The 25,824-nt window shown below is 44.3% G+C and overlaps 1 protein-coding gene across 1 annotated transcript; it reads left to right on the top strand.

Moving 5' to 3' along the window:
• The first annotated feature begins 662 nt into the window (after positions 1–662).
• Positions 663–8,813, top strand: LOC110221017 (uncharacterized). The gene is made up of 2 exons (XM_021005384.2): positions 663–880; positions 6,526–8,813. The coding sequence occupies exons 1-2, from the start codon at positions 860–862 to the stop codon at positions 7,357–7,359; spliced, it is 855 nt and encodes a 284-aa protein (XP_020861043.1). The 5' UTR covers positions 663–859; the 3' UTR covers positions 7,360–8,813.
• Positions 8,814–25,824: the final 17,011 nt, after the last annotated feature.

Below are 25,824 nucleotides of genomic sequence, written 5' to 3'. Positions count from 1 at the left end.
TTTTAATTGATTTTTAAAAAGACTGAGTTTCAAAGAAGGCACCAAATTACATTTGCAGAGAGAGTTTCCTCACTTGGCATTTCCTACGCCAATGAAATCTCATTTCTAATCCTTATCCTATCAGTGGAACTAGAGCATTAAGCTGTGTGTACCCCATGTGTCAACAAGTCCTCCTAATACTCAAGCAGGAGACTGAACAAGGGACCACCTGATAAGGGGTCATCTCCAGGGATGGAAAGCTCATGAACTTTCTAAGTAGCCCAGCTTGGTATTTGAGAGCCCTAGTACTTAAGAAGTATTCCCTTCCATCAAGAAGAAACCTAACTCTAAAATGAGTCATGACCTTTAATAGTGACTACAATCTTAATGGTAATAATAATAATAATAATAACAACAACAATAGCTATCATTTATATAAATAGTGCTTTAAGGTTTGCACAGTGCTGGAGGCCAGCACCTGGTAGTGGGCCCCTAACCCCGTGAGATTACCACACCCCAAGCAGCTTGTTCCGGGACAAACCGTACCATAACGTGTTCCTGTCAGGGCTAACCGCAAGATGTCGCCACACCGCCCCTGGAAAGTCCCGGAGGCCCATTTTCCCCTTTTGCCCCTCCCCGCTTTTGCCCTATATAAGCTTGTAACGCTCAAAAATAAAATTAGACCTTGCCTACCATCCTTTTGGTCTCACTCCTCCTTTTCACCCATTCCCTTCAGCCAGGGTCCTCCTCGACCCCCCACGTATACTGGCCCTGCAGGTCGGGGCAAGTGGCGCCCAACGTGGGGCTCGAGGTTCGGACTTCTGCCAGGCGGACCAGCATTGAGAAACGATTCGTCGCGACCCCCTCCTTCTCATCGCTCATGAAGAGCCCCTGCGTTTTGGTAAGTTGAGTTTTCGTCCGCCTCATTCTAATCATGGGTTCCAACCTTTCTAAGGAGCAGGTCTTTATCCAAGACCTTAAGCATGCCCTTAAGGAGAGAGGAGTTAAAGTTAAGAAAAAGGACCTTTTGAAATTCTTTCTTTTTGTAGATGAGGTCTGCCCTTGGTTTATGGTTACCGGCCCAGATATTCATCCGGGAAAGTGGCAGAAGGTCGGGAGAGACCTCAATAGAAAGTTGCAAACTGAAGGGCCAGAGGCGGTCCCTCCCTCGGCTTTTTCTTACTGGGGTATCATCAGAGACATAGTGGAATCTGCCCCTGGGGACCCAGGCAAGCGCCAACTCCTTTCGGTGGCAGAGTTTTGTTTACGCCCCTTGTCGCGGGCAGCTTCTGTTAAATCGCTACAGCGCCCTTTATCACGAACCGCCTCTACAAAGTCATTAGAATCAGTGGGAAAAAGTCCCCCTAGACCCCCCTCCGTGGTCATTACCATTCCGCCGGAACCTCCAAAGCCTCTTTATCCTCCCCTCCCTGTGGAAACGGTCCCGGCTACTGAACCTTTAACACTGCCTATAATTGCAAAACACAAAACTCCTCCTTTAGGAGATCCTGACCCTGATACTCTAGATCCCGGGGACGAGGCGGAACTGGAGGAAGAAGCCGCCCGATATAATAACCCGGACTGGCCCATAACTCCCCAGTACCTACCCCCTCCCTACATATCCCAGACTTGCGCTCCTGCGCTTTTGCCCCCCATTCCCACTTCCTCAGCCCTCACATCCGCCAGAAGTCAACTCTCCACTCAAGTTAAGGAGCTCCGAGAAGTCTTAGATCTACAAAAGCAATATGCACAACTCTCTTCGGAACTGAGTTCCCTGCAACACTCCCTCCAGAATTCTGTCATTTTTTCCCCCAATAGGTCGCAGTTACATCAGAAACCCCTGAAAAAGATCAGAGCCAGTGCTAGAGATAGAAAATCTAACAAGGCACAGCCCATGATATTCCCTGTTATGACCCGGTCTCGTCAGCCTGACTCCTCACACAACGACCCCAAGGAAGTTTCTGCCAGTGAAGGGGAGGGAGATGAAGAAAGTGAGGAAGAAGGGGAAGAGGACGAGGGAGAGGGGGAGGGACAGGATAGTGGAAAAATAGAAGAAGAGGAATGGGCAATTGGAAAAAAGGAAGGACAGCGGTTAGAATATAGGAGATTGCAGTTCAAAGGGATTAAGGATCTTAACGCCGCCGTCAAGTCCTATGGTCCTAACGCCCCGTTCACCCTCTCAGCTCTTGAATCTATGTCCCGCGGAGGATATCTCTTGCCGGCAGAATGGCTTCGTGTAGTACAGGCAGTCCTTTCAAGGGGGCAGTTCTTGACATGGAAAGCAGATTTCTTCGACCGCTGCCAATCCATGGCTACAGCCAACCAAAAATCCCCTGGCTCCCCCGCTTTAAAGTGGACTTATGAGAAGTTGAGTGGTCAAGGGAAATACGCAGAGGAGGCCAAACAACGCTGCCTCCCAATAGGCCTCTTGGCGCAAACCGCCAATGCTGCATTCGCGGCTTGGCGTGCCTTGCCCACTTCTGGATCCCCCCTTGCTCCGCTTAATAAGATCGTACAAGGAACTCAGGAAGATTTCTCTGAGTATGTTAGTAGGCTCTTGGAAGCAACTGAACGAACCTTAGGGCAAGAAGCGTCTAATGATCAGCTTGTGAGACGCTTAGCATATGAAAATGCTAACAATGCCTGTCGGTCTGCCTTACGCGGGAAGTGGAGAGATAAAACATTAGAGGAAATGATACGTATGTGCAGAGATGTAGATCCCTTCACTACCAAAATGTCCCAGGCCGTACATCTGGCCATAGGGGCAGCTCTCCAAACCGGGGACTCCCAAAAGGCATGCTTCCGGTGTGGTCAACCTGGCCATTTTGCCCGACAGTGCCCTAGTGCCCCTGACACTCCCTCCGCTCCAATCAGCAATAAGGCTTCCCAACCCTCCACCCTCTGCCCTCGGTGTAGGAAAGGGAAACACTGGGCAAATACCTGCCGCTCAACTACAGACGTTCATGGCCACCCTTTACAGGGAAACGGTCGGAGGGGCCAGCCCCGGGCCCCCCAGTCGACCCCTTTGTTCGGGCCTCGGGGATCAGCCAGTCCACACCCCACTCCACATCCCACTCTTCAGAGCCACTGCAGGAAGCGCAGGGGTGGACTTGTGTGCCGCCTCCACCTCAGTATTGACTCCCGAGGGTGGCGTCCATATTATTCCTACAGGCATCTTTGGCCCCCCGCCCCCTGACTTCTATTTTTTCATCCTTGGTCGCGCCTCCGCTACTATTAATGGCCTCATGATTCACCCCTCCATTGTGGATAGTGATTACACGGGGGAAATTCAGATACTTGCCTCAACCCTGAAAGGGCCCCTCACTGTCCGTCAGGGACAACGCCTTGCGCAGGCTCTCCCGCTCCCCCTACAGACTCCATACCCTGCTCTCGCCACTGTTAGAGGCCACTCCAAGCCTGGTTCCTCAGACATCTATTGGGTCCAGGCCATTTCCCAAGACCGCCCCATGCTTACGCTTTTTATTCAAGGCAGGCTTTTTGAAGGAATATTAGATTCAGGAGCTGACTCGACTGTTATCTCAAAAGACAGTTGGCCATCTTCGTGGCCCCTTCAACCATCCATGACACACTTGCAGGGCATAGGTCAATCCCACAATACCCTACAGAGCTCTCAATGGCTGCCTTGGCAAGACAAAGAAGGAAATAAAGGGACTGTTCGGCCTTTTGTGATCCCCGGCTTACCTGTCAACTTATGGGGAAGGGACATTCTTTCACAGATGGGGGTAATTATGTGCAGCCCAAATACCGTTGTGACCCGTCAAATGCTCTCCCAGGGATTTCTCCCAGGGCAAGGATTAGGCAAGAAAGGTCAAGGGCAACTGTCCCCATTGTTGCTGAAGGGAGAAAAGGACGAGCAGGCCTTGGTTGTGAGAGCCCAGATAATCAGAACCATTTTTCGTGAGGGCCACGGGTCCTCCTGCACTCCAGGCAGATAGGATCTCGTGGAGAAATGACCTACCCGTCTGGGTAGACCAGTGGCCCTTACCCAAGAAAAAACTGGAGGCAGCGCTTGCTTTAGTGCAGGAGCAACTAGCTGCAGGTCACATAGAACCATCTACATCCCCGTGGAACACGCCCATTTTTGTTATCCAAAAAAGATCAGGTAAATGGCGACTCTTACATGATTTACGGGCCGTCAATAAAACTATGATTCCTATGGGGGCCCTTCAACCTGGGCTCCCCTCCCCTGTAGCCATACCGCAAGATTTTTCTAAGATTACAATTGATCTTAAGGATTGCTTCTTTTCCATTCCCCTCCACCCTTCCGATTGTCAGCGCTTCGCTTTTAGTGTTCCTATTACCAATTGTGTGGGCCCTTCTCCGCGCTTTCAGTGGAAAGTTTTGCCACAAGGCATGGCTAATAGCCCTACGCTGTGCCAAAAATATGTTGCCCAAACAATTGATCCTTTCCGCTTGCAGTATCCCAAGCTTTATATTATCCATTATATGGACGATATCCTCCTTGCAGGACCAAATAATGAGGAATTGACTCAGGTATCACAGGAGCTCATTAAGGCGTTGGAATATCGGGGCCTTAATATTTCCCCTGATAAAGTGCAAACCTGCCCCCCCAGCTGTTCTTGGGATTTGAACTCTTGACGAATCGCATTCTCTCCCAGAAGGTTCGCCTACGAGTGAGTCACCTTTGCTCCCTTAATGATTTCCAAAAATTACTGGGAGAATTGAATTGGCTTCGGCCATATCTTAAGATCACTACAGGGGAACTGCGACCCTTGTTTGATATTCTTAAAGGAGACTCCGATCCAAATTCACCCCGCTCTCTCACGCCGGAGGCCCGTAAGGCCCTTGCCTTAATTGAGCAAGCCATTCATGAACAACATATTGGCTATTACGCTCCTCAAAAACCTCTTTGGTTCTTAATTTTTTCCACCGCTTTTTCCCCCACTGGATTATGGCAGGGACATCCGTTATTCTGGATTCATATGCCAGCCACACCTACAAAGATCCTTTCTTCCTACCCGCATTTAACGGCAGGGCTCCTGCGCCTCGGCCGAGAGGCAGCCCTTCGACTTTTTGGTCGAGAACCAGATCATATTGTTTGCCCCTACACTGCTTCGCAGATTCAATGGCTGCTTCAGAATGATGATGATTGGGCAGTTAATTGCATTTCCTATATGGGAGCTATAGACAATCATTATCCCTCAGATAAGCTCATTCAGTTCTTTCAGAAAACACCCGTGGTCTTCCCAAGGATCACCAAAGCGGAGCCCATAGAGAGCGCCCATTTGGCGTTCACTGATGGCTCCGCCACAGGGAAGGCAGCCTTTAGTGTTGATGGACAGGTCACCTCTTTTGACACCCCTTTCACCTCCGCGCAGCTGGTAGAGCTCGCAGCGGTCATTAAGGTTTTTGAATCTGTCTCGGGCCCCCTCAATGTTTATACTGATAGTTCCTATATTGCACAGTCAGTCCCTCTATTGGAAACCGTCCCGTATATCCGTCCCTCCACTAATGCGTCTCCTCTTTTTGCCACTCTTCAGCTTCTAATTCTCTCCCGCGATCACCCCTTTTTCATTGGTCATATTCGTGCCCATTCCGACCTCCCCGGTCCTCTTTCTGAAGGGAATGATCAGGTTGATCAAGTAACTCGTCGCATTCTGCTTGCTCTGTCTGCCTCCCCTGTTGAGGCTGCCACACAAGCCCACAAGCTGCATCACCTGAATGCCCATACGCTTCGTCTCAAGTTCCCTATAACCCGGGAACAAGCCAGACAGATTGTGAAACAGTGCCCTGGTTGCCTGACCCTCCTTCCTGAACCTCATAATGGCATCAATCCCCGAGGTCTTATCCCCGGGGAACTTTGGCAAATGGATGTCACTCACTATCCCCCTTTTGGTCGGCTTAAATATGTTCATGTGTCCATTGATACCTTCAGTGGCTTCATTTTTGCCACCCTGCAACCTGGAGAGGCCACCAAACATGTCATTAATCACCTCCTTAGTGCCTTGGCGGTCCTCCCGCAGCCCAAAATTCTTAAGACAGATAATGGCCCTGGTTATACCAGTTCTTCTTTCAGATCTTTTTGTACACAGTTGCATATTAAGCATGTTACTGGTATACCCTATAATCCTCAAGGGCAAGGAATTGTGGAAAGGGCCCATCAGACACTGAAAAACATGATCCTGAAATTACAATCAGGGAGGGAAGTTCTTTATCCCAGAGCTGGCAATGCCAAAACATTGCTCAATCACGCTCTTTTTGTTTTAAATTTTCTCACTCTGGACACTGCGGCAAAGAGTGCCGCAGACCGCCTTTGGCATTCCACTACGGCCCAAACCTACGCTCAGGCAAAATGGAAAGATCCCCTGCTTGGCAAATGGCAGGGCCCTGATCCTGTGTTAATCTGGGGCAAAGGCCATGCTTGTATTTATGACTCAAAGTGCCAAAATGCTAGATGGTTGCCTGAAAGGCTGATTAGGTTGATGGACAAGCCAGAAACTCATAATGCCGTCCAGGGAACCACACCCCCCTGAGACACCTCTGTTTTCTTTCTCTGTTTTACAGAAAATGACGATCCTCGTAATTTTCCTCCTGTTCCGTGGGAGCCACGGTGGTTTTCAATCTCCTGACCCAGTAGCGCTCAGCCGTGCCCTCTTTGGAAGCCCTTGTGACTGCGGCGGGGGCACGTTCACTGTCCGTCCCGCCACCTACACGCAAGAAGTGGACTGCGGGGAAAAGACAGCCTACCTCGCCTACCGTCATTCTATCACGGGCGTCTCCAAACCCAAGTGGGAATGCGTAAGGAAGCCCCGAGTTATCCCTCCGAATGGTGGCCAGCCCGGGCCTTGCCCCAGTGATTGCAACTACCTTGAGGCCTTGCACTCCACATGCTATAGTTCTACCCAGCAGTGCAGTGGCAGCTCAGGAACAGTCTATCTTACTACAATACAGGAAAGAGAATATGGTGGCTCCACAGGAGGGGACTGGGCGCATATAACTAGCCAAGGCCTACGTGGAAGTACCAATAAGTATGCTCAGGCTTCCTGTCGTAAAGAAAATATTGGAAAAAATGTCTGTTGGCCCCTTCATGCACCTGTCCATATCTCTGATGGGGGTGGCCCTACAGACCAAATTAGGGAACATGAGGTTAGGGAACGAATAAATGAAATAATTAAGAGTATGTATCCCCCCATCCATTACCATCCACTTGCACTGCCCAAACCCCGGGGAACGGACCTAGATGTCCAAACTTCAGAAATCCTTGAAGCAACACTTAAGGCCCTTAATTACTCTAACCCTGATTTGGCTGCCGATTGCTGGCTGTGTATGGCCCTTGGCACACCTATGCCCATAGCTTTGATGTCCAAATGGCTCCACATCCACAAATTGCACACTTAGTCCACCTTTTAAGGTACAACCTGTTGGTCTCCGCCCCTCTCCTTGTATCCAAGCCCCATTTCAGAATTCCACTGCTGATATTGATGTTGGTTTTGCTACCTTTGCTAATTGCTCTGAAGTCAAAAACTATACCTCACAGGAACCTCTCTGTCCCCTGCCGGGACAACTTTTCGCCTGTGGGGGAAATATGGCCTACTCTGCTCTCCCCAGAATTGGACAGGACTCTGCACACAAATTTCAATCCTCCCTGATATCGACATCATTCCGGGAGATGAGCCTGTCCCACTGCCCAGTTTTGATTATATTACTGGAAGACCCAAGAGGGCTGTTGCATTTATCCCCCTCCTTGTTGGCCTTGGGATTACAGGGGCACTCGCTACCGGCTCTGCCGGCATAGGAGTTGCTGTTGATTCATATACAAAACTATCCCATCAATTTCTTAATGATGTGCAAACCCTCTCGGGGACGATAAATGACCTTCAAGACCAAATTGACTCCCTGGCGGGAGTCGTTCTTCAGAATAGGAGGGGCCTAGATTTACTCACGGCAGAACAAGGGGGAATTTGCTTAGCCCTACAAGAAAAATGTTGCTTCTATGCAAATAAATCTGGGATAGTGCGGGATAAAATCAAAAAACTGCAAGAGGATCTGATTGAAAGACGCAGAAAACTTTTTGAAAATCCCCTCTGGAGTGGCTTGAATGGAGTCCTCCCATACCTCCTCCCTCTTCTTGGACCTTTAATTGGTCTCCTCCTACTTTTTTCTTTTGGACCTTGGGCCTTTACCAGACTAACCTCTTTCATTAAGACGCAGATTGAGGCTTCTCTTAAAAACACCGTCAATATCCATTACCACCAACTTGCTTCGTCAGAAGATCCTACTGATACCATGGAAGAGGGTCTCCAGTTCTCGAAGCTCGTGCATCCGGAATCTCGCTGCTCGCGGTGGTGGAGAAATATTAAGGATAAAAAGTGATCTGGCAGCTGTGAGAGAGCCCATGACGGGAATATTGAGGTCCCATGTTTCAAAAAAAGATCAGCGCGGCTGCAGTTGTTTCCCCATGACGGGAATAGAGTGAGGCCATGATGGGTTACATCGTGGGGTCCCCTCGCTTAGCCTAAGACAGGGACCACTGCCACTAATGCGCTTTGAACATGGAGGCCGACCTCATAGCCTAAGACAGGCCTCTCACCTGCTATTTTAAATACAAAATGGGGGACATGCTGGAGGCCAGCACCTGGTAGTGGGCCCCTAACCCCGTGAGATTACCACACCCCAAGCAGCTTGTTCCGGGACAAACCGTACCATAACGTGTTCCTGTCAGGGCTAACCGCAAGATGTCGCCACACCGCCCCTGGAAAGTCCCGGAGGCCCATTTTCCCCTTTTGCCCCTCCCCGCTTTTGCCCTATATAAGCTTGTAACGCTCAAAAATAAAATTAGACCTTGCCTACCATCCTTTTGGTCTCACTCCTCCTTTTCACCCATTCCCTTCAGCCAGGGTCCTCCTCGACCCCCCACGTATACTGGCCCTGCAGGTCGGGGCAGCACAGAGCTTTACAAATATTGTCCCATTCTGACCTCATAAAACCCTGAGAGGCAGAGATATTATTATCCCTATTTTACAGATTTAAAAACTGAAGCAGACTGAGGTTAAGTGACATCCCCAGGGGCACACAGCTAGTAAGTATCTGAAGCTGCGTTTGAGCTCAGCTCTTCCCAACTTCATTTCAGCTGTTGTCGTTCAGTCATTTTTCAGCCATGTCCAACTCTTCATGACCCTATTTGGGCTTTTCTTGGCAAAGATACTGGAGTGGTTTGCCATTTCATTTCCCAGCTCATTTTACAGATGAAGAAACTGAGGCAAACAGAATTAAGTTACTTGCCCAGGGTCACACAGTAAGTGTCTGAGGCCCGATGTGAATTCAAGTCTTTCTGACTTCAGGCCTAGTGCTCTATCCACTGTGCCATCTAGCTGCTCTCCTAACTTTATATCAAACATTTAATCCACTGTGTCACCTAACTGACTTGAAAGCAAAATGAGTCTTATTCCCTCTGTCTCTTATGGCCCTTTAGGTATTTGAAGATGGATATCATTTTGCCCCTAATTTTTCTCTTCTTCAAGCTAAGTATCTCCAGTTCCATCAACCAAACCCTCCTATGATCTGATCCCCAATCCTCTCCCCATCCTGGTCTCCTTCCTCTGGATGTCAAACAATTTGCCAATACCCTTTCAGCTCTAGATCCATGATTCTATTCCTTGAATTCTACATATTTGATATTTCTTATAAAACAAGTATATTCTGCTACACCCATTTAACACAATCTGCCCACCCATTCCCAATAGATGGTTATTCACCTTCTTTCATCTTCTTACTAACATAAAAGTGCTGCTACAAATATTTTGGTCTCTGTGGGACCTTTCCCTCTGCCTTTGTCTACTTTAGGGTAAATGTACCTCAGGGAGATTTCTGGGTCAAGGGGTATGAACAATTCAGTCACTTTTTATTCATAACTTCAAGGTTGTTTTACATAAAAAGCATTTAGACTAATTAATCATTTGCATTCTTGTCTTTCCAATGGGTCCTTTAATATTGTCTGTCATTTCCCATATTTGCCAGTTTGCTGAATTTGAGGCAAAATTACAATATTGTTTCAATTTGTCTTTCTCATATTATTTGTGATCTGAAGCATTTTTCATATGCAGACTCAAAAGATTTTGCAAAGTACCTTCTATCAACCCATACCTCTCCCATTGTGCATGTGACCAGTTGATTCTTTGAATTTGAGTTCAGGCTTTTATTTTTTTTTCCCCTATTCATTTTTCTCTTGCTGGTTTGAACCTATTGGTCTAGTCTGTCAAGATTTGAACTCAGGAAGATGAGCCTTCCTGACTCCAGACATGGCACTCTATCCACTGGGCTACCTTTGTATGGATTTTGTATTTACTTATCTATGTAGGTGTTGGTTTCTCTCCCCTTCTTCCAGTAGAATATAAACCTATTGAGGGCAGAGGCTGGTTTGCTTGGCTTTTGGAATTCCCAATGCCTGGCACAGAGTAGGTGCACAAAATAAATGCTTGCTGAATTCCATAGAGCATGGAAGGGAGCTCACAAAGAAACCAGAAAGATGCGTATGTGGTGCTGTAGGCATTGTCTGGTGGGAGCAAGTTTAGGGATATGCTCAGAGTATGACAGAACAGACAAAGCACTGATCCCTGGACTGGTTAGACCATTGAAGAAGAGAAAGTCGTGTCCCTAATGCAATAAAAATAGTACTGTTTGGCAAGGATAAAAATAGGACACAGACCCATAGGGAGATTTAACAATGAAATCCTAAATGAGTAGGTCAAAGAACAAATCAAGGAAAAAATAATCATGTGAAAGAAAATTATAATGATGAAACAACATACCAAAACTTCTGGGATGCTGCTAAAGCAGTCCTCAGGGGAGAAATTATGTATCTAAAAAATACATTAACAAATAGAAAAGGAGAAGATGAATGAAATGAATATGCATTTTTAAATAGGAGAATACCTTCATAAAATACTCAATGTAACAAAAGACCAAATAGAGATTTCAAATGATCTAATTTCAGGAGAAAAAACAGGAACTAACTAAAGGAACTACCAAAAAGGGGTAAGGTGACTGGAACAAAAAATGAAAGCCAAAAATCTCTTGATCCTGATGGATTCACAGAAGTCAAACTTTTAAAGAATAATTAGCACCAATATTACACAAAAATATTCAAAACCATATAGTCAACTCAATAGAAGCAGAAAAAGCCTTTAACAAAATACAAGACTTGTTAATGCTAAAAACCCTACAAAGTATAGGCATAGAAGGATATTTTTAATACCATAAAAGCATCTAAATAAATAAATTAGAAGCTTTCCCAATAGGCATAAAAGTAAAGTAGAGATGCCCATGGTCTATGATATTGTTTGATATATAATTTTAGAAATGCAAGCAATGGCAATAAGAAAAGAGGGAGGTGTAAAGAGAAGTAAACAAGAGACAAAATTCTTCCTCTTTGCTGACAACATGAATCAGAAAAGATACTAATGGAAAAAACTAATAGCTTCAGCAAAATAGCTGTTACAAAATAAAGTGACAAAAATGAACCACATTTCTATATAATAATAACAAAATCCATGTTAGAATAATATTATATTTATATTACATTTATCCATATTAAATTCAATAACTGGAGTAAAAACAAAATACACCAATAAAAATGTATATTAAAAACTAATGAAGTCAGGAAGAGGCAGGAACTGAACAGATTCATTTAGAAGAAGTCTATGCTGAGGACAACACAATCTTTAAGAAAATCAATTTTCAAGATACTACCAAGAGGAGAATATATTGAAAGAATGGAAAAAAATCATGTACTTTAAGTAGATTTCATGAAACCCCAGGATTTAGAGCCAAAAGTTATTTTAGCAGGACCATTTCTATATGAATCTCATCCAAATGATCAGAAAAAGATGCTGCTGCTGCTGCTGCTGCCACTGCTGCTGCCGCTGTAAAAGAGGGGGGAGAAGAGAAGGAGAGGAGGAGGAGGAGGAGGAAGAAAGAGAAGGAGGAAGAGGAGGGGAGGAAGAAGAAAGAGAAGGGAGAGAAGGAAGAGAATATTTCATTATCTATAAAATTAGTGCCTCTAACGTCCCTTCCTGCCGTTCATCTATGCTCCTATGTAGTTTTTCAGAGTTTGCACAGCAATCTATATTATTTGATTTATCCTCACAACAAGTCTGTAAGATAAATGCTATAATTCTCATTTTTAAAATAAGATAACTGAGACTCAGGGAGATTTTTGACATTCTTTTTCATAAGATTTTGAGTTCCAAATTTTCCTCCCTCCCTCCATTTCTTCCCCCCTCCCCAAAATGGCAAGCAATCTGATACAGGTTATACATGTGCAATCATGGAAACTTATTTCCACATTAGTCATGTTGTGAAAGAAGGAAGAGAACAAAAAGAAAAAGCCACAAAAAAACCCCCAAAAGTGAAAATAATACGCTTCAATCTGCATTCAGATGCCATAGTCCTGTCTCTGGATGTGGATAGCATTTTCCATCATGAGTCTTTTGGAGTTGTCTTGGATCATTGTATTGCTGAGAAGAGCAACGTCAATCATAGTTGATCAATGCACAGTGTTACTGTTATTGTGTACAATGTTCTCCTTGTTCTGCTCACTTTACTCAGCATCAGTTCATGTAAGTCTTTCCCGGTTTTGACTCGGAGAGATTGAGTGCTTGCCAAAGGGGCTCACAAGTAGACAATGTCTGAGGCAGGATTGAAGTCCTAATGGTCTTTGTCAATGGACAGGCAGGTGGCACAGTGGATAGAGTGATAGGCTTGGAATTGGGAAGACTTATCTTACTGAGTTCAAATCCATCCCCAGACACTTACTACCTGTGTGATCCTGGGCAAGTCATTTAACCCTGTTTGCCTCAGTTTCCTCATATGTGAAGTGAGCTGGAGAAGGAAATGGCAAACCACTTCAGCATCTTTGCCAAGACAACCCCAAATAGGGTCATGGAGAGTCAGACTCAACTAAAACAACCAAACAACCGCAACAATGGTCTTTGTCATCATTACTGTTGTCATTAATAGCGAAATAATGTGACTTAGTGGAATGAAAGCTGGCCTTGAATTTCAGAAGATCTGCATTCAACTCCTGCCTCAGACACATACTGACTGTTTGACCCTTGGAAATCAAATGAGTTAACAGATGTAAAGTACTTGGCAAACTTCAAAGTGCTATGAAAATGCTACCTATTATTAAAGTCATTTAACCTCTCTGCCTCCAGAAAATTCTCTGAGAATACAAATTACAGATAAGTCACAGTTCTGTACTGATGGAGAGAGTTCTCTGTGTCAATGAAATCACTAGTCTAGGACCAAAACTATATTATTATTTTTATTATCTCATTCTCATCTTTTTTGATGAAGTTTAGTTAGAAACAGTCCTAGGATAAATCACTACCCTGCTGTTTTTCTTTTATATTTAAGACCCTGAAGATTATACCACAGGTGAATAAAAATACAAATAAATGGCTAAGGGTTTTTTTGTTTCTTGTTTTTGTTTTTTACAACTAAACAAAGGTTGAGAGGTAAGCTCATCTTCAAGTTCAATGACAGCATCTTTGAGACCATTCCAGGAGCAGACAGGATGGTGGGGATGTTTCGTAGTCATAGTTGAGGAGGAGGAGGAAGAGGAAGAACAGAATCTTCACATTAAAAAAATGTCAAAGCTGTTGCTGACTTAAGTCTTTGGTCCTCAAAGGAACCTTAGGAATTGGAAAGTCCAGTTTGGAACACCATGTGAGGTGGAAAGGACTCCTCCTTGGCTTTCCTGAGCAAAGTCCTCACCAGAAGCTTTTCCCAGACTCCTGGGAAGCCCTGAGAGAGAGAGAGAAGAGAGAGAGAGAGAGAGAGAGAGAGAGAGAGAGAGATTTGTCAGCAACACAGCCACTGACTTATGTATATGAATGGAAATGAGTGCAAACAGATTGTCCAGTGCAGTCTTCAGATCACCTCTTTTTTTTTTTTCTTGTAAGGAATTCCCACTATAATTACATTTTGCCTGTCAGGTCATAAATTGTCCTTATTACAAACCAGGCGTTATTGATCGGCTTTTAAATGTACTAAAACTAAGCTTGGAGCAGTAGACCTCTCTCAGCAAATTCGAAACATACTATCTTCAGCCCTAATCACTGGCAGGGCTCCTAGAAGAAGCTGGCCAAGTGGATACTCTGTGCTCCCTGCTAACCCAAAGCAGCCATGAGTTTTAGGTTAGTAACTTGGCTTCTGTCTCTGCCCACTTTAAGCCACAGAGAGAAGAGGGGAGAAGCAAGCTCTTTTGGCAAAGTCAGTCACTCTGAAAGCCAACAGACTGTCATTGTTCCTTCCTTTGACTGGGCAGCTCAAACAAAACTTAGCCTTTTTTTTATAAGCATTTATGAACAAACACCATAAGATTCCCAGAAAAAAAGCAGAGAAGAAATAACAAATAAAATGAGCAAAGTCTCTGAATAAAGAGTGAAAACTTTCCCTAGTTTATAAATAATATGAAACTGCTTGGAGCCTGGATCTCTTTGGTCTCAATGTGAGAAAAAATGGTGGGCAACTAGGTGGAGGGCTGGATAAAGCATCAAGCCTGGAGTCAGAAAGACTCATCTTTCTGAGTTCAAATCTGGCCTTAGACACTTACTAGCTATGTGATCCTGGGCAAGTCACTTAACCTTATTGGTCTCAGTTTCCTCATCTGTAAAAGAACTGGAGAAGGAAATGGCAAACCACTTCAGTATCTTTGCCGAGAAAACCCCAAATGGGGTCATAAAGAGTCAGACATGACTGAAAAAGAACTGAACAACATCAACAGAGACTGGCATTGGGAGTCGAGAGGATCTGGATTTGAATCCTAGATTGTTTCTTTACTAGGTGACCTTGATATGGTCCTCTATCTGGGGAAGTTTCCTCTGCTGAAGAATAGACATCATTTCTCAGTGCATATTCAAAATGTATATATGTTTATTATATGTGTATATGTATACATATATGTGGGGTGTGTATATATACATATATGTGTATGTATATATATATATATGTGTGTGTATATACATACATATATATGTATATATATACACATACACATATATATGTATATATATGTATATATGTATATATATATGTGTATGTATATATATGTGTATATATATGTATATATATATGTATATATATATATATATGTATATATATATATACACATACACACATATAGATGTAGACACTTTAGGTATACACACTGACACCATGACCTAGGGGGCAATCCTCTGAACTGGAAGTCAGGGAGGCCTAGATTCAAATCCCACCTCACACTTGTATAGTTGTATGACCCTGGACAAACCACTTAATTTCTATGAGCCTCAGTTTCTACATCTGTAACTTGGGATTAATAATAGTACCTGTTTCTCAGAGTTGTGAGGCTCAAATGTTTGAAACACTGTATAAATCTTAGCTATTATTAATTGGTAAAACAGAGAGATTTGGCTAGAATGATGATCCCTAAGTCCCTTCCTAGCTCTAAATCTTGCCAGCCTTGGAAACTGATCTGTTTTGTAACTAGAGCAGTGCTTTCTTTCTCTGTGTTATACAGTGAATGACTATTCTGTACCTTTCGGCTCCTAGAACGTGGATCAACGCAACCTTGGGGGCGAGGAGGAGAGTAGGGGAAGGGATAGCTCCTAGGGCCTCCAAACCCTTTGGAGAACATTTGGCTTCAATCCCTCTGGCATCACCCAGGGTTGCAAATGATCAGCAAAGGCTCTACGGGGGAGGCAGGGCAGGCTTCCGTCTCGGGGATCCTCACTCTCTTAAGCTGTGACCCTGGGGAAGTGCAGGAGTAGGGAGTGGGAAGGAGGGGGGCGACCCTGAAGTTGATTGTACGTAATCAATCCATGATCCCCGCTGGCTAATACCAAGCAATCAGACAAAAAGCCAAGTTGTGGCTGGGGTGAGGAAGGCTGCCAATCTCAGGCGGCCCCCCCAGAGAAGGCGGGAGGGAGCTACCGATCTGGCTCTCAAACAATGCCCTATTCAGTGCTCAGTATCTGTTCTTAATATCAAGACCCGAGCCTAGGCCTCTCTCTGTGGGAGGAGAAAAGCATCTCAGTCAATGGTTCAGGCCAGGAGAGCAATTATACACTAACATAAGAAGTTCACAAAATGGGAGACATAAAAATATTTTCAAAGTGGAAATAATTTAAGGACCTTCTAAATATCTTAACAGTGCACTTGGCCACGCTCAGATTTAGGAAGCAATATTTTATGCTTAGCAGCAGATTTTTTTTTTCAGCCAGAAATCCAAAGACAGGACTGTACTCCATCAACCCGTGACAACAGCCCAGCTCACCCACTCCAAAAGCAGGAAATGCCATTTGGAATGCGGACAAAGAACTCGGCCATTAGGCAGGCGGGCTTCATGGTCAGACCAGTGCCTTCTCATTCCCAGCCAGACCCCTACACCTCCTTGGGCATATCGCTGCCTGTTTCGGGGACAGAGCAGTGGAGATTGGGGGGAGGCAGCTGAGAGTTTAAGTGAAAAGCTCTGATGATGGACAGATAGCCAAGGCCCCAGAATGGGAGGGCCTTCATGTACTAACAGAGGATGGGCCTGTGAATCCTTGGGGCTGAACCTTCTGCTTTCTGTCATTTGCCAGATAAGAGGAATAAGTGTCAAGGTAGGAGACAGAATTCCCAATGAATCTCTCCACAAGCCCAAGAGACTAGTTTTTGGTAGCTCCCACTTCATAAATCCGTGTTCTCAGCATGAACCTGCCTGGTTTGTTGTCCGGGGAAATGCCCTGACTGGGGCTGGTGTTCTATCAAGGGCCGCCTTGTTTCTGATACTGCCCATGGAAAGGGAACGGGAACTTAGAAAATTGTCACTGATTGTGCGCTTATGGAAGCCTGGGAATACGCCTGTTATGCCCCCAAACATAATCCAATCAAATTCTCCCCACAGAGACGGAAAAAGGAAGTCAGGAATATGCAATGGTGAAATCAGTCAATGTATTTCAGGAGGAAGGGGTGGTCCTATATCTCCTTTCTCTACCCCATTTTCAAGTTTAACCTGGTATAGACACCTTGTACAGCTATAGTGAGCATGAAAGGAGGCCTTATGGCATTGTGTATTATCTTTCCCTGAGGTCTGATAGGAGAATTCGCCAGCAGATCAGGAAATGGGACTTTCTTCCAAGGCCTAGTAAGGATGGGTCATTTTGACTTTACTGGAGAATTGGTTCAATGGCATCTGGGTCGCATACACCCAAAGGAAGAAGTAACTCGACTGGGGCTGACTCTATGCACCTTGGCTTCCTCATCAACACTGCTGGGCCTCTCAAGACAATTGACAGGATTTGTGGGGCTAGAAGAATAGGGTAGGATGCTCTAAGAAACAGAAGCTATTTTGCCTGCACACCAAGTCACAAGAAGAGCTTTAAGACACTGGACTAGTGAAAGCAAGCAGGAAGGCAATATACATTCATGAAGCATTTACTATGTGTCAGGTATTGTGCTAAGTTCTGGGGATACAAATGTTGTGCGTCCTTCATTTTTGAAGAGGACCACTGACATCATGGGACAATGTCTTGACTGTGTGTGAATTAGATTTAAGTGAAGCAGAGTTGCTCAAAGCCATCAGCCTCACTCTCTCTTCCAGAGTCATCACAAAGTCAAGATGAGTGGTGCTGGCCTGGGATGTAGTGGATGGCCTTGGCATCTTTGATGCCTGACCAAGCTCTAAGCGCTCCACAGTGCCTGCTTCAAAATTGTTCTCTTCTGCCCATCCCACAGGAGGAAGTCTTCACATGACTGGAGTAGCATTCCCCTAACTCACTGAGAGGGTTGAAGTCTATTAGTTGTCCTGAACCTGGTTTAGCCCATCTGCCAAGATGGTTTTACTGGGGTGTGGCAATTGTGCATGCCACAGATAAAAAGGTGGACACCAAAGGTGGATGGGCACCCCTGGAAAGGACCCTCAGCAAGCCTTCTCACCAGAGGTGTTAGTCCTCCTGAACACTCCACACCCCAGGAATACAAAGATGAACAAAAAGGAAGATGATTCTTTTACTCAAGGAGCTTACATTCCAACTGGGAAAGAAAATGCATAAAAAGAGAGCAGAAAAGGGGGAGGGTGGGGGGAGGATGGGAGAGCCATGGGAATGAAGTCCAGAAAGTCTGAAGCACAGTCACAAAGGGAATGAAACTGGACTGAGCCCAGCCACAAAATGGAGGCCACCCAGTAGGAACTCAGCAATGGAGAAGGCGAAACCGACATGTTGGAGAGATGTTCCAGGGTAAGAAGGCCCCAGGTGCTAAAGGAAGTTCCAACATGACAAGGTAGCTAAGTCATGAGGGCAAAATTTGGAAAGGCGGAAGCTTAGCCAGGAGAGGAAAGGAACAAATCAGTTAAATTAACATTTATTAAATACCTACCATGTGCCAGGCGTTCTGCTAAGCACTGTGGATACAAATAATACAGTACCTTCCTTCAAGGAGCTTACAATCTAAAGGGGGAAGAGAACACACAAAAGGAAGCCAAAAAGGGGAAGGGGGATACACCAGTGGGGTATCTTGTTCTGTGGAGTTCAAAACAAGTTAATCTGTAGATGGAAAAGGGAGAGAGAGCTGGCCAGTTCAGATCCCAGCCCTGGGCTTTGGCAGGAGTTGTGCTCTACACCCCAGCCCTCCAACCGCAGGAGAGAGGAGGCTGCGAGGGAGTGGGAAGGTGCTGAGTATCCAAGGCTGAGTAAAACAGTGTGATGAAATCTCAGGTGATCAGCTTCCCCTTGTTCCTTGGAGCTCAAATCCAGCAGGGCTTCAGATGGAAAATGGAGAGTGAGCTGGAGGAAGAGGAGGGTGCTAGATGGGGAGAGACCACAGAACAGTTGACTGTGCTGACCACCCTGTGGCAAAGCCCCTATCGCCCCATCATGGGAAGTTAGGTGACTTGCCCAAGGTCTACATTCTCTATGGAGTCTGTTGTCATTGTCCAATCCATCTTGAACAACAGTCAAGTCCCTTTTAAAATTATTCGTTATTCCCTAATACAGTCTTATTTTTAAAAATCTTTTCTGGTTATTCTTAGCTTCTTTTCTTTTACCAGCCTCAGTTCATTTTAAGCTTTAGTACTGGCACCCTTCTTACAGGAGGAAACCCACCTTTGTATACATCCCCTATTGTCTGCCCTGCTTCCTCCTGCACACTCTTTTAAGATGTGTATGTATGTTTATGCAGTTACATGTATAATCATAGAGATATGTATAGATAGATGTTCGATAGATAGCTGATAATTGAGAGTCGATGCGTGGCTAGAAGACAGATAAAAGACAGATACAGACAGATAGATGTGTGTGTGTGTGTGTGTGTGTGTGTGTGTGTGCGTGTGTGTGTGTGTGTGTGTGTGTGTGTGTGTGTGTGTGTGAGAGAGAGAGAAGAGAGAGAGAGAGAGAGAGAGAGAGAGAGAGAGAGAGTGGTAGATGATGAGTTCCCTGTATATACACCTTGGTCCCTTGGTCTCTTCAAACTTCCCCTGTTCTTCCTCAGCAGGATTGTTGTCTGTGTCTTCATCATTTCATTCTTCATATTTTTCCATCTTTCCTGGATTGGCTTTCTTATAGAATGTTGGGCCATGCATTGTTTTTAAAATTAAATTTTATTTTATTTTCTGATCTGAATTCTTTCCCTCCCATCAACTGAAAAAGAAAAAGCCCTGTTACAAACGTGTATAGCCAAGCAAAAAAAATCTCCACATTTGGACCATGGAATCTTTACCTATCCTTTCTCTAGAGCCTTTGAAATATGCTTTCCCCAAATCTAGCACGCATGTCAGACTTTCTTTTCATTCTCTGTTCCAAACCCAAAGATGGGGGAGCCATTTCCCTCCACGATTCCTATCCTTTCTACTTCCTTCTATTTCCTTGTTTCATGGACAAGTCACAAATTCTCAGAGCTTTGGTTTCTTCATCTGTAAAATGGGAATAATGTTTCCACAAAATTATCTTCCTAAGGCATGGGTATGACAGTGCTCTAAATTTTTTTTGTGGTTCTGCTCATATCACTGCCTCTAGGATGAAATACAAATTCCACAGCCTGTCACTGAAAGGCCTCTGTAGTTAGGGCTCAACATCCCTAAGCAGCTTTATTGAATATTCTTCCCCTTCATTGCATTTGATGATCAACGAAGCTGACCTGCAAAATATTCCCCAAACCTAACATTCTATCTCCTGTTTCCTTCCGTGCCCTCACATAGGCTACCACCTCCTCTTTTTCTCATCTTTATTTCTAGAGCTTCTCATCTTACTTTAAGATTCACTTAAAATGTCTTTGCTTTCACAGCTTTTCTCTACTTTGGCTTCTGTTGTTTTCATCCTTTGTTTTCCAAGAGGACTAACGACATCAAGGGGTGATGTCTTGACTTGTAGATGAGCTGGGTGTAAGTGAGGCAGAGTTGCACATAATCACCAGCCTCACTCTCTCTTCCAGAGTCATCAAAGTCCAGTGGCGAGACAAGGTCAAGATGACTGGTGATGTCCCAGGATGCAGTGGGTGACTTTGGGGTCTTCGATGTCTGACCAAGCTCTAAGTGCTTCACAACACCTGCTTCAGCTGCCTTCATGGCCATTGAAACAAATTGTTCTCATCCACCCATTCCACTTGGGAAGTTTTCACATGTTTGGGGTAGACATCTCCCTAACTCACTGATGGGTTTGGACCTTTCAGTTACCCTCAGCTTGGTTTAACCCATCTACCAGGATGGTTTTACCAGGGTATGGCCTCTGGGCATTCTATAGCTTCTAGGAGCCAGGTGAGGGCTAGGCGGCAAGTGCACACCAAGGGTCAATGAGCAGCCCTCAAAAGGGTTTGGCAAACACAGTTGCTAGTCTTCCCTGAACACCCCACACACTAAATCCACAGTAATTAGGCCAGAGCCCTACATATAGTAGGTGTTTAATAAATACTTATTAGCTGAGTTCAGCAGCAAAATCTTCCTTCTTGTTGAGACTCATGTCCAAAGAGTACTCCTTACACCTTCCTATTGAAAGGTGAAATTATCAGTAAGGCAATCTAGGGAATTATTAACTGCCCTTCTTTGAACAGAGAATGGAAAATGATGTCTGCATCCAGAAAAGTATATGGAGTCTGAATGCACATTGAAGCATACTATTTGCTCTCTATCTCTTTTTTTTTTGTTTCTTCTTTCTCATAGTTTCTCCCATTTGTTCTAATTCTTCTTTACAACATGACTAATGTGAAAATAGGTTTAATATGAATGTATATGTAGAGCCTATATCAATTTACACACTGTCTCAGGGTGGGGGAAAGGGAGAGACAGGGAGAAAATTTGGAACTCAAGATCTTATGGAAGTGAATGTTGAAAACTAAAAATAAATAAATAAAATTTTCAAAAAGAACAGAGAGGAGAGAGAGAGACAGAGAGAGAGAGAGAGAGAGAGAGAGAGAGAGAGAGAGAGAGAGAGAGAGAGAGAGAGAGAGAGAGAAACCTTTCTCCCATTAGTACTGCAACATGCGTCTGTGCTAGGCTTGTGATCCATTTCCCAGAATGAGCCATCACTATTTAATCCTTCTGTTCAGGCAGTTGGTCATATATTATCATGATGATGCCTTCCATTTCTTTTGCCCTTGATCTTCTCCCATACAATCTCCACCATCCTCCCCCTTTCTGGTTTCTGGATTTCCTCATTTCAATATATCTTCTAAATCAAAGGTTCTTCACCTCTCAGGGCCCCAGCAAGTTCTCTGAGAATATGCCATAGCCCCCCTCCCCCTTTGGCAGTCTGGAGAAGCTTATGGATATCTTCTTAGAATAATATTTGTAAATGCACAAAATAAAATACATAGGATAGGAGAAACCAATTTATTGAAATAAAGATGTAAATTTTTCCCATCCAAGTTCACAGTCACCCTGAAATACATCCCAGGCTAAGAACCTTCGTTCAAAATATGCAGTACTAGCATGCTGTCCTTTTAGCGATTTGGTTCTGTTCTGAATTAGGTAAACACACCTTTCTAGAGCCATATTCAAGCTGTGGCTCTCATCTTGCTGAGCCTCAGTGATGCTTGTTAGATCATATTTGCTCATTATCATTAAGATCCCCTCTTTATATCTCTTGCTTCTCATCCTTTCTGCATTTGCGTTCAGACATCTGAATCAACTCTGAATGCTTTCAAGTTCTGACACAGTCTGGCCCACCCTGCCTCTCCAGCCCTATTCCCTACTGTTCCCATGCACATATCCTACACTCATGTGGTCCAAACCAAACTGGATGCCTCACCTTTTCACCATTTCCCAGTTATGCCCAATCTTCACTTTACTTTGGAGGCTTTGCTCACGTTATTCCTTCAACCTGGATTCCCCTCAATCCTGTTCATGACCATTGAAACCTTAACCATGATTCAAGACTCATCTCAGGCACTAACTCCTTCCTGATCCTCTCAACCAAGTAGCCACAGGATCAAAGGTTTAGAACTGGAAAAAATAACTTATAAATCATTTAATCTAAGCCCTTAATTTGACAGAAATAGAAATGATGGCCTAAGGAGAATTAACTTGCTCTAGGTCACACGGATAGTAGTGCTAGGATCTGAACCTAGGTCCTCCAACTCCAAATACATGATCTGCCACGACACCAACTTTGTTCCTCCCTCTGAGCTCTTGTTATACTTTTTGACCCTCTCTTCTCAAACTTAGAATATCCATCTTTTTTTGTACTTAAGTCTTTGTTCCTTCTTCTGAACCAGACCATGAATTCCTTGAGGGCAGGAGTTAGGTCTTACTCATCTTTGTATACTCCAGAGTCTAGCATAAAGCTTTGTACATTAGGTTGTCTCCATAAATATTTGTTCAATTGAATTGAATTGAATTTCTAACCAGACCCTGGAGCTGAACTCAGGGCATCAGTAATGTTTGAGAGTTGGCCTATCGTTTCAACTCAGTTTTTCAACAGAGCTTCTTCTTTACTACATATATGGAAAGCCCAACTTTCTCATTAACATAAAAATCAATACTTGTATTACTTAGGAATGTAGGAGATAAGCCCGTTCCCAGGGCCCCAGCCTGTAAGCCCTCTACACATCCTCACTGGCTCTGTAGAAAATATAATGTTGCCCATTTCTGATGGGCCCTGTGATGCTTCCCAATGCTCTCCTCTTTTAGTGTTCGTAACCTCAAGGAGTAGCTCTGTGGCCAAAGGGACTTCTCATAAATTAAAAAGAACCTAACTTGCCCAGAAAGAATGCACTCACGCTTTCTGGAGTGAATGATTGGGGGGGGGGGTAAATTCTCCTTAATTACAGCCTACATTTTAATGAATGTGGTCTGCTAATGAATGCCAGAGAGGAAGGGTCTAGAAGACTTTGTAACCCTGAAGAGATGAATTGAAAGCAAAGCCAAATATCTTTTTAAAAAAATATATGCAATATATCATCTCAAGCGAATGAGTTTTCCTCATTGCAAATGGCCACTTGTTGGTACATGAGTTGATGACTTTGAAAAATAAAGGACAATGACTCTATATGGACAGTGAGGAGCAGTATGAAAAGTGCTGGACCCAAACTCAAGAGGACCCAGGTAGGAATCCTATCGCTGTTTGTCACTGGCTGTGTGACCTCGAGAAAGCAGCTGGATTTCCCTGGGCCTGAGCTTCTTCCTCTCAGGAAGGAGGTGGCTAGATTAGAGGACCTTTGGGTCTCTTCCATCTTTATAATGCTATGGCCCTGAATCCAGAAAATCCACGAGCCCACAGCAGCATCATTAACTGCCAGGTCCTTCTACATCACCCTCATTCCATCATCCTCGAGTCACATCAAATGGATCCGGATTCAATGAGTCATTCTACATTTCTTGAGTCGCTACTATGTTTAAGGAGCAGGAGCAGATGCAAAGGACAGTGAGGAAGGATTTAAGTTCTTAGGACATCTGGATTCTAGGAGGAGAGATGAGGAAAGAACAGGAGTAATTCTAAAACAAGGTAATATATTACCAATGGAAGGAGTGAGGCATAGTACTAACTCCATCACTATGGGACCTTTGTTAAGACACAGCTTCCTCATTTATAAAGAAGTCAGCAAGCACTTACTTATGGGCCGGACATTATGCTAAGTTCTGGTCACACACACACACACACACACACACACACACATACATATATATAAATACATACACACACATATGTATATATAGTACCTGCCTTCAGGGAGCTTGTATTCTAAAAGGAGACAATATCCAAGTAGCTACGTATGTACAAGATATAGAAAGGCTAGACAAAAGAGTCTCAGAGGGAGAGAGGAGGTAGTTGGGACAGGACTCCTTGAGTAGTCCCAAAAGATGCCTTAGAGTCTGAGCTAAGAGCCTAGACTAGCACTACAGGCATAGGAGATAGCCCGTGAAAAGGCTAGAGGGGAGAAATCAAGTATAATGTGTAAGCATTATCAAGTGAACGAGTAGCTGAATCATAGAGTGTGTGGAGGGGAATGAAATATAAGAAACCCAGAAAGGCAGGAAGAATCAAGGCTGTGAAGGGCTTTACATGCCATGTAAGAGTTTATAGCTCATTCTAGAAGTAATAGGGAGCACCTACAGGTGGTTGATCAAGGAGGTTACATGGTCAGACTATTCTTTGTAAAAATTACCTTAGCTACTGAGTGGAAGATGGATTGAAGGAGAGAGATTTGAGGTAAGAAGGTTATTGTATTAGCTCCAGCAAGATGTAATGATGACCTGCTCTAGGATAGTGGCTGTGGGAGTGGAGAGGAGGAAATGTACACAAGAGATATTGTCCAGGTAGAAATGACAAAATTCACAAGAGATTACATAGATGGGGTGAATGAGAGGGAAGAGTTGAAGATGACATGGATACCCAGGAAGATGGTGGTGCCTTTAACAGTAATAAGGAAGTTCAGATGAAAGAAAGATTTATGGAGAAAGATAATGAATTTGGTTTTGTGCATTTAGAATCTGAGATGTCTACAGAAGGTCCAGCTCAGAATATCAAAATGTCCAAAGGACAGTTGGTGATGTGAGACAGCAGCTCACACAAGAGGTTAAGGCTGTATACATAGATCTGGGCATCACCTGCACAGAGATGGATCCCATGAAACAGTGGGAGTGGATGAAATCACCAAATGACATAGTAGAGAACAAAAAAAGGGAAGAGGCCCCAGGATGAAGCCCTGACATGGATGAAGAACCGGCAAAGAAGCAGTCAGACAACTAGCAGGGAAACCAGGAAAGTGTCGTCTTCCATTTCCTTCCAGATCTAACACACTGTGATTAATGCTCTTGTTTTATTCTTAAGAAGGAATTGACTAAAGTAAATGCTTGGTTTTGCTAGCAGAAATTCATTCAACAAAACAAAGCATAATAAACAAAAAGAAATGTTGGCTTGCTATGAAAGAGAATGAAAACATCACTAAGCTGCTTTGGGCATTTATTTACAGAGGACCCAGCATCTGATTGGCTAAAGCAGAGGAAATAGCGTGAGCATCCTCTACCTTCCCTACAAAGAAATGGGGTATCCGATGGGTAAAATGATTGTCAGGCTGAATTAAACTCTTGGGCAAGAGGAAGCTGCTGGCCGTTGCCTGTATGAATTATCCCCTTGGTTATAAGCTTTGTTTCTGGCTGAGGGAGGAGGAGCCAAATGACATTACAGGAAGCAATCAGTGTCTAAATGAGAATGTGTGGGCTCAGTGCGAGGCCAGCTATGAAGGAAAAGGCTTTGCCAGTGCCTGGGGCACAGAGCAGATTTTTAACCAAACCCAAAGGCTAAGGCCATAAAACCAGAGGAAGACTTGAAAGAGGGCATGGCTGGCATGCTTACCAAGTCTTCAAGCATGCTGGTGGACAGAATCAGGGATCATGACCGGGGTCCAAAA

The sequence above is a fragment of the Phascolarctos cinereus genome, unplaced genomic scaffold (assembly GCF_003287225.1).
Source record: "Phascolarctos cinereus isolate Bilbo 61053 unplaced genomic scaffold, phaCin_HiC Scaffold_9;HRSCAF=440, whole genome shotgun sequence".
Classification (NCBI taxonomy): domain Eukaryota; kingdom Metazoa; phylum Chordata; class Mammalia; order Diprotodontia; family Phascolarctidae; genus Phascolarctos; species Phascolarctos cinereus.
Note: the sequence above shows the minus strand (reverse complement) of the source record. Positions and strands in the feature narration are given on the sequence as shown.